At 46.6% G+C, this 15,877-nt stretch overlaps 1 protein-coding gene across 1 annotated transcript in view; it reads left to right on the top strand.

The window, feature by feature from the left end:
• Positions 1–426: 426 nt before the first annotated feature.
• HTATSF1 (HIV-1 Tat specific factor 1) overlaps positions 427–15,877 on the top strand; it is a 62,156-nt gene continuing 46,705 nt past the window's right edge. Inside the window, exons 1-2 of the mRNA XM_068250981.1 lie at positions 427–680; positions 10,039–10,249. Of these exons, the coding sequence (XP_068107082.1) occupies positions 525–680; positions 10,039–10,249 (367 nt within the window). The 5' untranslated portion in view covers positions 427–524. The remainder of the gene's footprint in view (positions 681–10,038; positions 10,250–15,877) is intronic.

Here is a 15,877-nt window from a genome sequence, read left to right on the forward strand (position 1 = left end):
GAGCACAGCCAAGAGGAGATAGGAAGCCTAAGGATAATCCAGAGGCTTCCCTCTACCTTGGTAACTACTTTTAAAATATATTTTCTAAAAGGTTTGTTTTAAAATTCCTTACTTAAATGACATTGTGAGACTCCAGGACAGTTCTATATATTTTGCTACAACACATACAGTGTTCTTTCTTCTTTTCAGTTTGTTTGCTTTAACAGCATTTGAGACAGAAAGACAAAGGGGACAGGCGTATCAAAGGGTACAGGCGTATCTACGCGCTGTCAAAATCATAAATACAGCAAGCTAGCTGGCTACAACAATATGGCCACAGCAACAGGACCTGCTCTGAGCAGCGAGTATGACAGCTGCACATGCGCAATACAGGCCAAACGTCATTCTTCTGCGCTAACCCAGTGGCTAGGCACAGGCTCTGGAGTTGTGCGCATGCGTGGACTTGCTGAGTGTGTCGCTTTGCGTACCGGAGCCGTATCGGGAGCTGGAACTTTTATCTTGTACGGTGGCTGCTGGTTTACAACATGGATAGTAATGAAGCTTTCTATGAGCAGCTGCGACTGCAAGAGCTGTATGGACACCGCGACACGCAGGACGGGGAAGACCCTTATATCTTTAAGGACCCGACTGATGGCACGGAGTATGAGTGGGACCCCGAGAAAAAAGCCTGGTTCCCCAAGGTGAGAGCTCGTCCAAAACGATTTGAATGGTGACTCAATCCTACTATCCAAAATGTAAAACATTTGGCTGTTAATTCGCCTATACATCTAGTGATGATGGTCAGATTTGACCAAGAGAATCTCTCTGATCGGAGAGACCTCTGTTGGCTGCCCATACACCGCAAGCCAATTCCTGATTGATTTCAGCATTTAAAACTTTTTGAGATTGTCCTCGTGGTGCCGCTGTGGTGAAATTTTTTGCAACTTTATCAGATTTTGCAACCGGTTGCACTTATTTATAGGTATAGCTATCAGAAAGTGCAACCTAACCATTGACTTTAACCTATCTGTATCAGAAAATGCAACCCAACCAAACCCTATTCTCACACAGAACCCTCCCCTCTTGCTCAACTAATACCCCCCCTGGAGGGAACAATCCCCCCTCTTTCTCAACTAATAACCCCCCCCCCCTGGAGGGAACAATCCCCCCCTCTTGCTCAACTAATAACCCCCCCCCCCCGGAGTGAACAATCCCCCCTCTTGCTCAACTAATAACCCCCCCCGGAGGGAACAATCCCCCCTCTTGCTCAACTAATAACCCCCCCTGGAGGGAACAATCCCCCCTCTTGCTCAACTAATAACCCCCCCTGGAGGAAACCATCCCCCTTCTAGCTCAATGGGATCTGTGGTTGCAAAAAATTACAGGCGTGTTAACAGAGAGGAGCCACGCCTACACAGTCATACACTGTCCTCTATGGCAAGTTGCAAAATATGATGGGTAGCAAAATTTCTCACTACACCGCCTCCGCTGTTGAGTTCCCCATCTATTGTTTTATTTGCCCAGTGGAGCCCGAGCAGTTATACTTTACCTGTCAGCTGTCCCCAAATGTGTCCACACTGATTCTCCGCATTGGCTCCCCTATGTGACTACCATCATATAGCATATGGGGTGCTTGCGTGACGTCACACACGTGCCCCACGTGCAATATGTCTGTAGTCACGTGGGGCGCCAATGTGGAAGTATATCAGTCGCTCGGGGATGGCATGACAGGTATAGTGTAAATGCACGGGCACATGGGGGGGAGGGCACATAAAACATTTGGGAGGACAGTGGCCGGGGGTTTCTGCCATGTTCTTTTGTTATTATCGCACACCACACACATTTCTCGCGGTAGCAACGCACATGGGGCTCGATTCACTAAAGCGTGATAACTGCTGTCATGCGAACTGCTGTCACGCGCAAAGCAACACTCCGTGTGATAAAGGAAGGTTTGCGCGCGATCACTCACTTGTTTCAAGCGAGTGCGTGCAAACCTTCCTTTATAACACGGAGTGTTGCTTTGCGCGCGCAAAGCACAGCGCGCGGCAGACCACATGATAACTGCTGTGATAGCAGTTATCACGCTTTAGTGAATCGAGCTTCTGGTGTGTGTAAAAATTCAGCACTGCTGTAAGTTAACAACCCCATTGATTAACATTGGCTGTCACATCTAACGCAGATATGCATACTGGGTAATTATGAAAGAATACATTTTCCTTTAAAGAGAACCCGAGGCGGTGTACTGAAATCTTAATAGGACCCAAAGGCATGTCAGGTGCACAATAACATGCCTCTGTTTTCTTTCTATCGCCGCTGCCAGGCCCCCTGCAAATATTGCCAGGCTAGTGACAATCTGCTTGTCGCTAGACTGCTTTGTTTATCTGAGGCTTGTCAATCAGCCTCCTACTCACCGCTGCCTCCATGTCAGGCTCCCCCTGCCTCTGCTAGCTTTCTCCAATTGGAAGCCAAACCACGACCTAGGATTACTTCCTGGGTCGCGGCTTGGCTTCCGTTTGGAGGAAGCTAGCAGAGGCGGCGAGCCTGTCATGGAGGCAGTGGTAAGGAAGAGGCTGATTGACAAGCCTCAGATAAACAAAGCAGGCTAGTGACAAGCAGATTGTCACTAGCCTGGCGATATTTGCAGGGGCACAGCGGGGGGCTGGCAGCGGCGATAGAACAACACAGAGGCATGTCATTGTGCACATGACGTGCCTCTGTGTCCAATTAAGATTTCAGTATTCCGCTTCGGGTTCTCTTTAAACCCATTAAAGGACAACTGAAGTGAGAGGGATCTGGAGGCTGCCATATTTATTTCCTTTTAAACAATACCAGTTGCCTGGCAGCCCAGCTGATCTATTTAGCTGCAGTAGTGTCTGAATATCACCAGAAACAAGCATGCAGCTAATCTTCAGATCTGGCAATGTCAGAAACATCTGATCTACATGCTTTTTCAGGGTCTATGGCTAAAAGTATTAGAGGCAGAGGATCAGCAGTATAGCCAGACAACTGGTATTGCTTAACCCTCCTGGCGGTTTAAAAAAATCCGCCAGGGGGCAGCAAAGTAGTGTTTTAAAAAATAATAATTTTTTTTTCATGTAGCGAGACAAAGTCTCGCTACATGATAGCCGCTGCTCAGCAGCATCTCCCTAGCCCCTCTGATCGCCGCCGGCGATCGGAGATCAGGAGATCCCGTTCAAAGAACGGGATCTCCTGGAGGGCTTCCCCCGTCGCCATGGCGACGGGCGGGATGACGTCATCGACGTCGTGACGTCAAAGGGGACTCCCATCCACCCCACAGCGCTGCCTGGCACTGATTGGCCAGGCAGCAGTGGCGGCGCTACACTGGGGCTTACCCAGGCTTAAGCCCCAGCTCACAAGCTGCCAGCCCCCACAAAAGCCCCCCTGCCCGTACAATCCATAACAGAATGGTCAGCATTCGTAAAAATGTTACAGCGGGGGGCGGGGCCGCCAGCCGGGGCATCATTGCCGCACAGCTAATCGAGACAGAGCTGGCTGACAGAGGGAGAGACTCCAGTCCCACCCCTCAGCTCAGGCATCCAACTGCAGCCCAGCTTTTCCTCCTCTCAGCCTCTATCTCACTGTCAGCCGGGCTCCAGCTCCACCCCCTCTCTACAGCACACGAGACACAGACTGAGACTGGGGAACGAGGTAGCCTGCAGGAAAGTGTAGCTAGTCTGCCACAGATACAAGTGACAGCAGCCAAAGCAGCCAGTTAAGCCCAGCAATGAATTACCACAGAAAGGTTTGTGCTGACAGTCTCACATTCATTGTCTGTAGTTACTGCCTGTGTACCTTCTCCCAGCCCCCAACTGCAGCTCTGACCCAGGTGCTGCGAGCAGGGGGAACTGTCTTTCCCTCTCTGAGAGTGTCTCTCCTCTCCTTCCTCATCATCCCCCACAATCCCCCCACCTTGCCAGCATTCACTTATCAATTAGGTCTGCCTGGAGTTTCTTATGAGCACACAGAATGTAATAATGGGGGAAGGGAGCCTTATGATGTGCACTGATATCCTCCTGCTGACCAGCCATGAATGGGGTCAGTTTAACTCATAAGTTTTACCTCCTCTCCACACTTAAAACACAACTGAAGACTGGGAAATAAAGAGATTCACGTTACCTGGAGCTTCTCCCAGCCCCCTGCAGCCATCCTGTCAAAGATCCTCCGGTCCCCCACCGCAGCTCGGTTTATTCACCGCTGACTTACAAGTCAACGGCCACTATGCCTGCGCAGCTCTGGCCACACACATCCTTATTTGCGCTCCTGTGGCCGGCAGTGTATTGCGCAGGTGCAGTATGAGAAAATCTGTACTGCGTCCGCAAACCAGTACAAACTGCACCTGGCGGGGGACCAGAGGATCGGTTCAGGTATGTGCGGGCACAGGATGCCTGCAGGGGCTAACAGAAGCCCCAGGTAAGTGAATCTCTTTGTTTTTATTCAATCTTCAGGTCTACTTTAAGGTGGCCATACATTTATCCACTTTGTGGCTGATCAACCATCCGACTTGATTATCAAATCGGATGAAAATCAGTGCTGTTAAGAGAATGCTTGAACGATGATGCAACCGATTTCGGGCCGAAATTGGTTGCATGTATTGATCGGACATGATGAAAGATGTCGAGCCGTCGTGGTTGATCAGGTGTACAGCTGTAACCGCGAGCAATATCAGGACGAGCAACTAAACCCCCAGCACTGTCCCCTCTAAAGTCAAATGTGTGCTATTCTTAATGTGTCCGCAGCTGGCTCCATCCACAATCTGCATACATTTGCCTACGTTACTGTGGCAACCACCTGGGGCACATGTATGCAGATTTCAGACGAAGCCCCCAGCGAACACAGACAGGTTAAGTGTAGTGCAACAGGAAGGGGGCGGGGGCAGCGTCAAGGCGGTGGTTAAGGTATCACAAGGTTGATTCCCAATCGATATCAGCATAAAATCGATCGGGAATTGGCCTGCAGTGCATGGGCAGCCAACTGATCTCTTTCTAATTAGATTGAATTAGAGAGAGATTTGTCTCTTGACTGAATCTGCCCATCATCACCTGATGTATGACTCTACCTTTGGAGTGCTGCCAGATTACGTGTGTTTTGGGGGGAAACTACGGGGATGCTCAAACTTCCCCGGCAGGCCCACTTACACCACTGTCTCTCCTTACATGCATTTACTGAGGAAACGCTGTCTGTCATTATGTGCATTTACTGGTGAAAGGCTGTCTCTCATTACATGCATTTACTGGGTAAACGCTGTCTGTCATTATGTGCATTTACTGGTGAAAGGCTGTCTCTCATTACATGCATTTACTGGGTAAACGCTGTCTGTCATTACGTGCATTTACTGGTGAAAGGCTGTCTCTCATTACATGCATTTACTGGGTAAACGCTGTCTGTCATTACGTGCATTTACTGGTGAAAGGCTGTCTCTCATTACATGCATTTACTGGGTAAACGCTGTCTGTCATTACGTGCATTTACTGGGGAAAGGCTGTCTCTCATTACATGCATTTACTGGGTAAACGCTGTCTGTCATTACGTGCATTTACTGGTGAAAGGCTGTCTCTCATTACATGCATTTACTGGGTAAACGCTGTCTGTCATTATGTGCATTTACTGGTGAAAGGCTGTCTCTCATTACATGCATTTACTGGGTAAACGCTGTCTGTCATTATGTGCATTTACTGGTGAAAGGCTGTCTCTCATTACATGCATTTACTGGGTAAACGCTGTCTGTCATTACGTGCATTTACTGGTGAAAGGCTGTCTCTCATTACATGCATTTACTGGGTAAACGCTGTCTGTCATTACGTGCATTTACTGGTGAAAGGCTGTCTGTCATTACGTGCGTTTACTGATGAAACGCTGTCTGTCATTATGTGCATTTACTGGTGAAACACTGTCATTATGTGCATTTACTGGTGAAAGGCTGTCTCTCATTACATGCATTTACTGGGTAAACGCTGTCTGTCATTACGTGCATTTACTGGTGAAAGGCTGTCTGTCATTACGTGCGTTTACTGATGAAACGCTGTCTGTCATTATGTGCATTTACTGGTGAAACACTGTCATTATGTGCATTTACTGGTGAAAGGCTGTCTGTCATTGCATGCATTTACTGGTGAAACGCTGTCTCTCATTACGTGCATTTACTGGTGAATGGCGGTCTGTCATTACTTGCATTTACTGGTGGAACACTGTCTCTTATGTGCATTTACTGGTGAAACGCTGACTCTCATTACGTGCATTTACTGGTGAAACACGGCCTCTCATCATGTGCATTTAATGGGGAAACGCTGTCTGTGATTATGTGCATTTACTTCATTTTTTTCATGTAACTACATTAGCTGGTATAACTACATTAGTTAGCCCCGCCCACATGACATCACGGCCACGCCCATTTTTCACCGCGGCGCGTAATTTCTCCCATGAGCCCCGCCTGCCAGCCACTGTGCCCCTTTTGAGCCCCCCCAAAAATCTGAAGCTGGAGCCGCCGCTGCCAGGCAGCGCACGGGGTCTGGGGGGGGGGGGGGGGGGGTCGGCCGTGGCGCAAGGAATAGCGGCGGATCGGCGGGTAGCGGCGGCGATCGGATGCTACACGCAGCTAGCAAAAAAAAAAAAAATTATGCAAATCGGCCCAGCGAGGCCTGAGCGGTGCCTCCCTCCCGCCAGGGAGGTTAAAAGTAAATAAATATGGCAGACTCTATATCCATTCTGCTACAGTTGTCCTTTAATTAGTACAGCAATTGTTTAGGGTCGTTGTCTTGTTGAAAGATCCAGCCCCGGTGCAGTTTCACCTTTTGTCACCGATTCCTTGACATTGGTCTCCAGAATCTGCTGGACCTGAGTGGAATCCATGCATCCCGCAACTTTGACAAGATTCCCAGTCCCTGCACTGGCCACAGAGCCCCACAGCATGATGGCAGCATTTGTGCAAAATTTGCCTCAGGGGACTGAGGTTTTGAGCAGGCGGAGATCGGTGTATTCTAACCAGGATAGCACATAGAATATACGTATTCTGCTCAAATGGCAGTGTCCTGAGGCAGATATTTTATAAATCCTGCCTACTGCCCACTATTATTTAAATTTGCCCCCACCTATATTTGTTTAATGAAACTCTCCCACCTCTGCTAGCTCCACCCTACGTGTTTGCTGCAATGGCAAACAACCAATAAAGGTCCATTCTATACACCCATGCTCTGTAAACCTCTATGGGCAAAGCAAATGGCCTTAGCAATCATGTTGCTGTGTATGTGCAGCCTACAGTGCGCTGGGGGAGTCATGTATTATTCCGCATGCAGCGCTGCGTAATATGTTGGCGCTTTATGAATGCAATAAATAAAATGCTGATTGTACATTAGATTGTCACAACTATGGTTTAGAATTCAGTCCTCTTAAAGCAAACCTGAAGTGAGAAAAGTCACTTCAAGTTTGATACTTACCTAAGAAGAGGGGAGGCTCTGGATATTATAGAGTCTCCCCGTCCCACTGCGGTGGCCATCGTCTCTGCACCGTGCCCGGTTAAACCTGCCTGGCCTGCTAGCGCTTCGGCAGTCCAGACCTAGCAAGTTGAAAAACTTAATCTGGGCTTGGCTCAGGAATAACGACCAGCACGGAGGAACAGGAAGGCTCTATAGTTTCCAGAGCCTACCCTCTTTTTAGGTAAGTATCAAACTTGAAGTGAGTTACCTCACTTCTGGTTCACTTTAACCCATTCGGAATCACCGCAACTTAAACCTACATCGTAAGTTAAAACTCAGCTGTCTAAAGGCATTTAGACATTTTCATTGGCTCCTGTCAATTAACTGACATCTGCTAAAGCTACATACTCGCCTCGCGAACCAGGATCCCAGCGACCTCCTGTGATGACGAGCGTAACGAGAAGACGTGAGTCTTCGGGGGATCTTACAGATCCGCTGTGATGGTCATTATTGCTGCGCAACGCTAAACAACATTTGTGTGATCGCACGCATGAACCCACGTTGCTAGATCGCAAAACGACCGCTTGTCGCTCAAAAACATCACTGGTCAAGAAAATAGACAGAAAAATTGTGAGGTGGGTACGGGCCTTAAATTCTTCTTTGTGGAAATGTGCTTGTGCTACCATTTCTGTATTGTATCAGATCGAGTTTGGTTGCACTTCATCATACCTCTGACAGGAGTTTGATCACTGTGGTCAGGTGCTGTGGCTGGAGAGATTGTGCTTCCTCTCGTTAATTGGGAAAGTGGTTCCATGCATTTATGGCCTTTCAGGAATTAAATATTTGGCTGTGCTTAGCTGCTTGCCTTATCCTCAGTATTACATTTCTTGGACTCCAGATGGGCCATACTGAAAAGGCTGCATAGAAGCCATTGCAGTCCTTATGACAGCTGTGTGCCTCAGTCATCTGCCTCATCATAGTGATACAGCCTTTAGGCCTGCTATATAGCCGCATATAGCCAGGCTTGCACATGTTCTATTTTTGTCAGCTATAAACTTGTTTTGTTTTTGTTTTTCTCCACTGGGAGATGTTTAGAAACCATATTTAAATTGAGTACAGCTATGTTATGTCTTGCTCAACAAATCTCCATACAGTAGAATAAGGGTAAAAAAGCGAAAGGAACTGTTTTTATGGAACACTATGGCAAAAAATTGGAAAATGTTAAATCCTATATATAAATATGTATGTATACTTGTCCCAGAGTAAATGCGATGTATCGGTCACATAGGGCCTGTTTCCCCCCATGTCAGTCAGACGGTGAAATGCTGCCTATTCAGGTAAAACGTTTACCCTCTGAATCGCATGCAGATGTGATTCCGGAGGGAATGCTACAATTTTCTGCAGCACGCATTTCAATCTCTATAGTCGTGCGTGTCACAACTATAGTGAATTGTCTGCGGCTTCGCACAAGCATGCATGCCGCATCCAATTCGGAATTGGATGCGGGGCTCTAGTGGAAATCGCCCCTCAGGGCCCATTCACACTAGAAGCGCTTTTCTGAGCGTTTTGTGATTGATTAGCGTTTTTTAAAATAGCTTCCATTCACTTTGATTAAAATCGCAGTAAAAATCGCAAAAAAAATTGACACGACTTTCGCGAATACAAATTGCTGCGATTTTTTTCTGCAATTTTTTCAGCGATTTAAATGAAAGTGAATGGAAGTGATTTTAAGAACCGCTAATCAATCGCAAAACACCCAGAAAAGTGCTCCTAGTGTGAATGGGCCCTTAGGGCTGATTCACGCTACAAGAGCTTTTTAAATGCTAGAGATTTTAAGAGCTCTTACTAATGCAATGCTATGGTGGGTATTTACAAAATCACATCGCTCCAGTTTAAATACACACACAGGATAACATTAGCAAGAGCTTTTAAAATCATAAAGCACTTAGAAAAGCTCTTGTAGTGTGAATTATCCATTATGCTGGGAATACACCATACAATTTTGTGTTAGATAGATAATTTCTGACATGTCCGATCTTATTTTCGATCATTTTTCTGATCGATTTCTCATAGAAGTGAATGGAAATAGATAAGAAAAGATAACAGAGTCGAATCGGAAATAGATCGGACGGAAAATCGATGGAAAAAAACGCATCGTGTGTACCCAGCATTACAGTAGGTAGTATAATCTGATGGCTCTAAACTCTTACCAACAGGTTTTGGATTAGTCCATCTCCTCATGGAGGATTCTCAAACTTTAATTGTTTCAAAAGCACTCCCTGACTTGGACCCTTTAAAAGTAAAAGAAGTACAGAGAATACCCTGTGAGGAGATGGTCTAGTCCAAAACCTGTTGGTAAGAGGTTCAAAGTTGGTTGCTTATAATATCCTCTGGAAGTGACAGCTACATAGGAAGTAAAACATTTATAGTGCATTTACTCCGGGACAAATGTACATCTTGTATGTATGTGTACATATGAATTGTAATTGTTATACTTTTTTGCCACAGTGCCCCTTTACTACCATCAATTGCTGTTCTGAGGAAGGGAAACTTGAGCAGAACTACTTCATAGCATTTGTTCCTAAAAGACCTGTAAAACCTGTTCAGTTTTGTTTAATTCTGTAAACAGATTTCGGAAGACTTCTTGGCAATGTATCATGCAAACTATGGGTTTGATCAAGAAAATAAAGATGCTACACCCTCAGCTCCATCAGAAGCTAATCCAACTGCAACAGCTCCAAAACAAGCAAAGAATGAAGAGAAAGTCAAAGAAGAGCCCAAACATCAGCCAGAAAGTGGGGATCCAAAGGGGAAAGGAGAGAAAAGAAAAGCAGACCCTGGTAAGAGCAGAGGATATTATGGGTTCACTTTTTCATTATTTATAGCTTAACCTAATGGGGACTGATGTAGTACGAATCTATGTCCAGCAGGTGGTGCTGTCGCTCTGACAGGACGTAGATTTAACGCCGCAGTAAACGAAGCATCCCGCTGCGATCGGGCGCTCCCGAGGGGAGATTAAGCTGACAGCTGACATCTCCCCTCAATGATCAGGAGCCATCGCGATTGGCTCCTGATCACGTGATCACTACGATTGCTGGCAGATTGCAGTGATCATTGTAAGTGATGCGGCGGGGGGGGGGGGGGGGTAGAACAGGATCCACCCCCCTTCCTGCCGTTTCCCTAGCGATCGGCGCTCCCCTCCGCTCTGGCCGGCATCCCCGCTCGCTCTGACTTAAGTATCGGGTCCCGGCTTGATGACGTCATCAAGCTGCGACCCGGAACCGAGCGACAGTACCAGCGGGGATGCTGTCCAGAGCAAAGGGGTCTACAGCTGCTCATCGATCGAGTCTGAGAGGTGAGTAAAGGCTGCCTGCAATACGGCCACACTAAGGACACCACACCTAGCTTAGGGATCCGGCTGTCTGACCCCGCGCCCCCCCCCCTCACCCCTCAAACGGGGGAGGGGGGGTGTTAGGCAGCCGGCAGTGAAAGGGTTAAAGTTAACGGTCGGGCATAAAATCAAAAATCAATTCTTCATTTTTATACTAACCAGGTAATCCGAAAGTTAAAATCACTATTTCTTTTCTTGTTGATAAATGATCATTCCCCAGTTTACCTGACTCTTATTTGGTACACACAGAATTTGGTACGCAAAAAGGAAGTTGCAGGGCTGGGTGGTCCTTTTTTGCTTCTCTACTTCCTCTCAGACTTAACTAATGCAGTCTGATTGGCTGAAGCCTCTTTCCCTCCTGGTTTCCTCTCTCACACCTCTGTTCCTCTCTAAATGGCCAGTATTTCTCATGCTGAGATCAGGGCTGTGGAGTCGGTACAAAAATAATCCAACTCAGACTCCTCAGTTTATGAAACCACCGATTCCAGCTACCCAAAATGACTCCGACGCCTTAGTCTAATTCTTACCAGGGCTATGGATTTGGTAAAAAAAATCATCCCACTCCTCAGCTTATGAAACCACTGACTTCGACTCCATGTACCCAAATTTGCTCTGACTCCAACTCCGACTCCATAGCCCTGGCTGAGATAACCACACTTAAAGGGAAGATCCGCGCAGGATATAAAAAACAAACTGCACTTACCTGGGGCTTCTTCCAGCTCCTGGCAGTCGATCGGTGCCCTCGCCGCAGCTCCTCTCCCTCCCGGTGTCCAGCGGTGAAGAAGCCGACCTCGCCAGGTCGGCTTCCGGGTCGGCTTCTGTGCGCTCCACGGCGCGAGTCACGCGGTGTAAGTGACGTCATCGGGTCTCTACTACGCAGGCACAGTAGTTCTGCGCCTGCGCAGTAGAGACCCGATGACGTCCCTACACCACGTGACCAACCACCGTGGAGCACCTGGAAGCCGACCGGGAGGGAGAGGAGCTGCGGCGAGGGCACCGATCGACTGCCAGGAGCTGGAAGAAGCCCCAGGTAAGTGCAGTTTGTTTTTTATATTCTCCTTCCCTTTAAAATGGGAAATTCTAAGAAGGATTTTCTCTTTTTTTTTTTCTTTTTTTTTTTTTTTTTTTTCTGTAAGAAAATCACTAATATCAAAACATGGACAATGCAATACATTAAGTAAGTAGAGCAAGTATTTATCTACTTATATATGTGTTTTTTTTTCTGAAATAATATGGCTGACCGCTTTAAAGAGACTCTGTAACATCAGAAACATCCCCTGGGGGGTACTCACCCCGGGTGGGGGAAGTCTCCGGATCCTAATGAGGCTTCCCACGCCATCCTCTGTCCCACGGGGGTCTCGCTGCAGCCCTCCGAACAGCCGGCAACAGACCCGACTGTAAATTCAATATTTACCTTTGCTGGCTCCAGCGGGGGCGCTGTGGCTGCTTTCGGCTCCGAAGTAGAGGGAAATACCCGATCTCAGTCGGGTCCGCTCTACTGCGCAGACGCCGGAAACTTGCGCCTGCACAGTAGAGCAGACCCGACGGCGATCGGGTATTTCCACCTACTTCGGAGCCAACAGCTGTCAGAGCGCCTGCGCAGGAGCCGGGAAGGTAAATATTGACGTCATCTTTCATGGAGGGCTGCAGCGAGACCCCTGAGGGACGGAGGACGGCGTGGGAAGCCTCATTAGGATCCGGAGGCTTCCCCCATCCGAGGTGAGTACCCCCCAGGGGACGTTTTGACGTTACAGATCCTCTTTAAAAGGAACCCGAGGTGAGAGGGATATGGAGGTAGGCATGTTTATTTCCTTTTAAATTGTGCACATTGCCTGGCTGTCCTGTTTATCCCCTGCCTCTAATACTTTAAGCCATAGACCCTGAACAGGCATGCAGATCAGATATTTGACAAATCTGACAAGATTAGCCACCTGCTTGTTTCAGGTGTGTGATTTAGACCCTACTGACCAGAAACATCAGCAGGACTGCCAGGCAACAGATATTCTTTAAAAGCCAATAAATATGGCAACTTTCCATAGGTCGGGTGCTTTTTAAATTAGGCTTCTTATGTTCAAAGGGACAAATAATGTTCAGAAAGATTAATAACTAAACTCACCTTGAAAGTAAAAAGCTTGTTTCGAAAGCAAAGTAAACTTTTTAAATATACTTACTGATTTTTCCCATCGTTGTCCTGGTCATTCGATCACTCTGAATCTGCTAGAAATTGATGCCTAATGGTATTTTGGGGGAAATTGATCAAATCAGTCCATCACACTCAACAGAGGCCATTGAGCAGTGATGGATCGGGAGCTGTGGCAGATTGATGACCTATAGCTAGTAAAAATCTATGCCTAGTGTGTGGAAGGATTCGATACTTCTCTGATCAGATTTGATCTATCTGATGGACAAATCTGGTGTGTGTGTGTGTGTGTGTGTGTGTGTGTGCGTGCGTGCGTCCGTCCGTCCCCGGCCGGCCACCTTTTAAATGTTGTATTGCTTATCAATAAAAAGCAAGGGAAAACCGCCATCTGTGATGTGCAAATGTTTGCTCATACAAGCATGCCGATAGAAGTATAATTTCACTTGACGTTCAAAAGGAAAAAGAAATGACGCCATCTGCAGCAAAGCCCTAAAGTGCAGTTATTGAGCAGCTGATTAATTTACACAACTGCCAATTACATCCTGAACTCCAGGAATCACAAGGAAATAAAGCCTCTGGTGCTGCTACACTATATATAAAAGAAATTACGTGACAGTTAACTTAGATCAGGGGTGCCCAATAGGTCGATCGCGATCTACCGGTAGATCGCGGCCTCTTGGCCGCGTCCCATTGAATTTAGCAGCCAGCAGCTGTAGAACGCAGTTTCTGCTGCTGGCCGCTGATCGCGAAGGAGGAGAGAGCCTGGCCAATCAAGGGAGCAGAGGCGCGCAGCCAATCAGGGGAGCAGAGGCACGCAGCCAATCAGGGGAGCAGAGGCGCGCAGCCAATCGGGAGCAGAGGTGCACAGCCAATCGGGAGGAGAGGCGCGCAGCCATTCGGGGGAGCAGAGCAACTCCATTCACGCTGCCCACCGGAGCCTCGGCTGAGGGAGTGAATACCTGGACGCCGCCGCAGGAAGAAACCGGCCTTATACCCAGGTAACCTATACTGAAGGGACCTATACCTGGCTAACCTATACTGAAGGGACCTATACCCAGCTAACCTATACTGAAGGGACATATACCTGGCTAACCTATACTGAAGGGACCTATACCCAGCTAACCTATACTGAAGGGACCTATACCCTGCTAACCTATACTGAAGGGACCTATACTGAAGGGACCTATACCCGGCTAACCTATACTGAAGGGACCTATACCCAGCTAACCTATACTGAAGGGACCTATACTCGGCTAACCTATACTGAAGGGACCTATACCCGGCTAACCTATACTGAAGGGACCTATACCCGGCTAACCTATACTGAAGGGACCTATACCCGGCTAACCTATACTGAAGGGACCTATACCCGGCTAACCTATACTGAAGGGACCTATACCCAGCTAACCTATACTGAAGGGACCTATACCCGGCTAACCTATACTGAAGTGACCTATACCTAACTATATTTCCGGGGGGGGGGGGGGGGGGGTGCATTTGAAACATCGGTAGATCTCCTGGCCTCGGCGAATTTTAAAGTAGCTCGCGAGGCGAAAAAGTGTGGGCACCCCTGACTTATTTTTTTAAAAGAGAATTTTTATTAAATTTTTAAACAAGTAACAAATCATGTCATTTCAGAAGGTTTAGTAATTCAGCTGGGTTACATTAGATGCATTATAATTACCGTGACATCAATCAGAGCAGTGATAAAACTATCTAGATACATTCAATAGTTATTGAAGAGATATGTCTGAGGAAAGATTTACATAAGTCAGAGGTATATTGATTATAGAATCAGTGTTTGATGCGTTTCCAGCATAAGTATCACCATAATTAAGCTTGTATAAGGTCCTGTACAGTGGCCGTGATGTTAAGATTCGGGATAATGGAGTCTGTTGCTTTTACCCATCTATTCCATACTTTGTCAAATTTTTGAAACTGGTTACGTGATTGATATGTGAGTTTGTATAGTGGTAAAGCATCATTAATCAACTTTTTCCAGTTGGATAGGGAAGGTGGCACAGAAAGTTTCCAATTAAGTATTATTAATTTCCTAGCGTAGTATAGGAGTATGCGGATTAAGGACAATTGATGTTTATTACATGGAATATCTCCTATGATCCCCAGTAGGCATAATTTTAGGTCCAAAGTAATTGGTAGATTTAATGAGTCCCTCATGAAGTGCAGTACTGACTTCCAGTATTGATTGACCATTGGACAGGACCATACACAATGTATGAAATCTGCATTACTCAGTTTACATTTAAAGCATCCATTACTCGATATAGGTTGCATTTTAGAAAGTCTCAATGGGGAGAGATATGCTTGGTGGAACCATTTGGTATTTATTAGTTTGTCCTGGGAAGCAATAACTGTTTTAGTATAAAAATCCATATGTTCCTCCCAGTGTTCTGTTATCGTAGGATCAGCTATTAGCCATTTTTCTCTAGTAGCATATGGTTTACAGGTGGTATTATTTGTTATCAGGAAACTATACAAGGTAGAAATCTGCTTGGATCTGTCTTTGTTCAAAAGTTGTTTCTCTAATTCTGATGGGGATAGTGTTACATTTACTAGACCAAGTTGCATTTTCAGGGCATGTCGTAGTTGGAAATATCGAAATAGAGCCTGTTTCGGGAGACCAAATTCGGATCTGAGAGTTAAGAAGCTTTTAAATGCACCCTCTGCATATAATTGCGAGAGGTATTTAATGTCGTATTTATACCAAAAGGCAATATCTGGAATGGTGGATAATTCAGGTAGGTTTTCATTGCCCCAGAGAGGGGAACTAAGAGATACATACTTTACTGGTTCACCAAGCAGTTTTCTAGTTCTCTTATATATCCTGATGGTGTTAAAAATTAAGGTTGTGCCTATATTCTTATTTGGAATGGTATATCTGTATATTGCAGCGCATAAGGCCTCATATGAACCTGC

This window comes from Hyperolius riggenbachi, chromosome 8 (assembly GCF_040937935.1).
Source record: "Hyperolius riggenbachi isolate aHypRig1 chromosome 8, aHypRig1.pri, whole genome shotgun sequence".
Taxonomy (NCBI): domain Eukaryota; kingdom Metazoa; phylum Chordata; class Amphibia; order Anura; family Hyperoliidae; genus Hyperolius; species Hyperolius riggenbachi.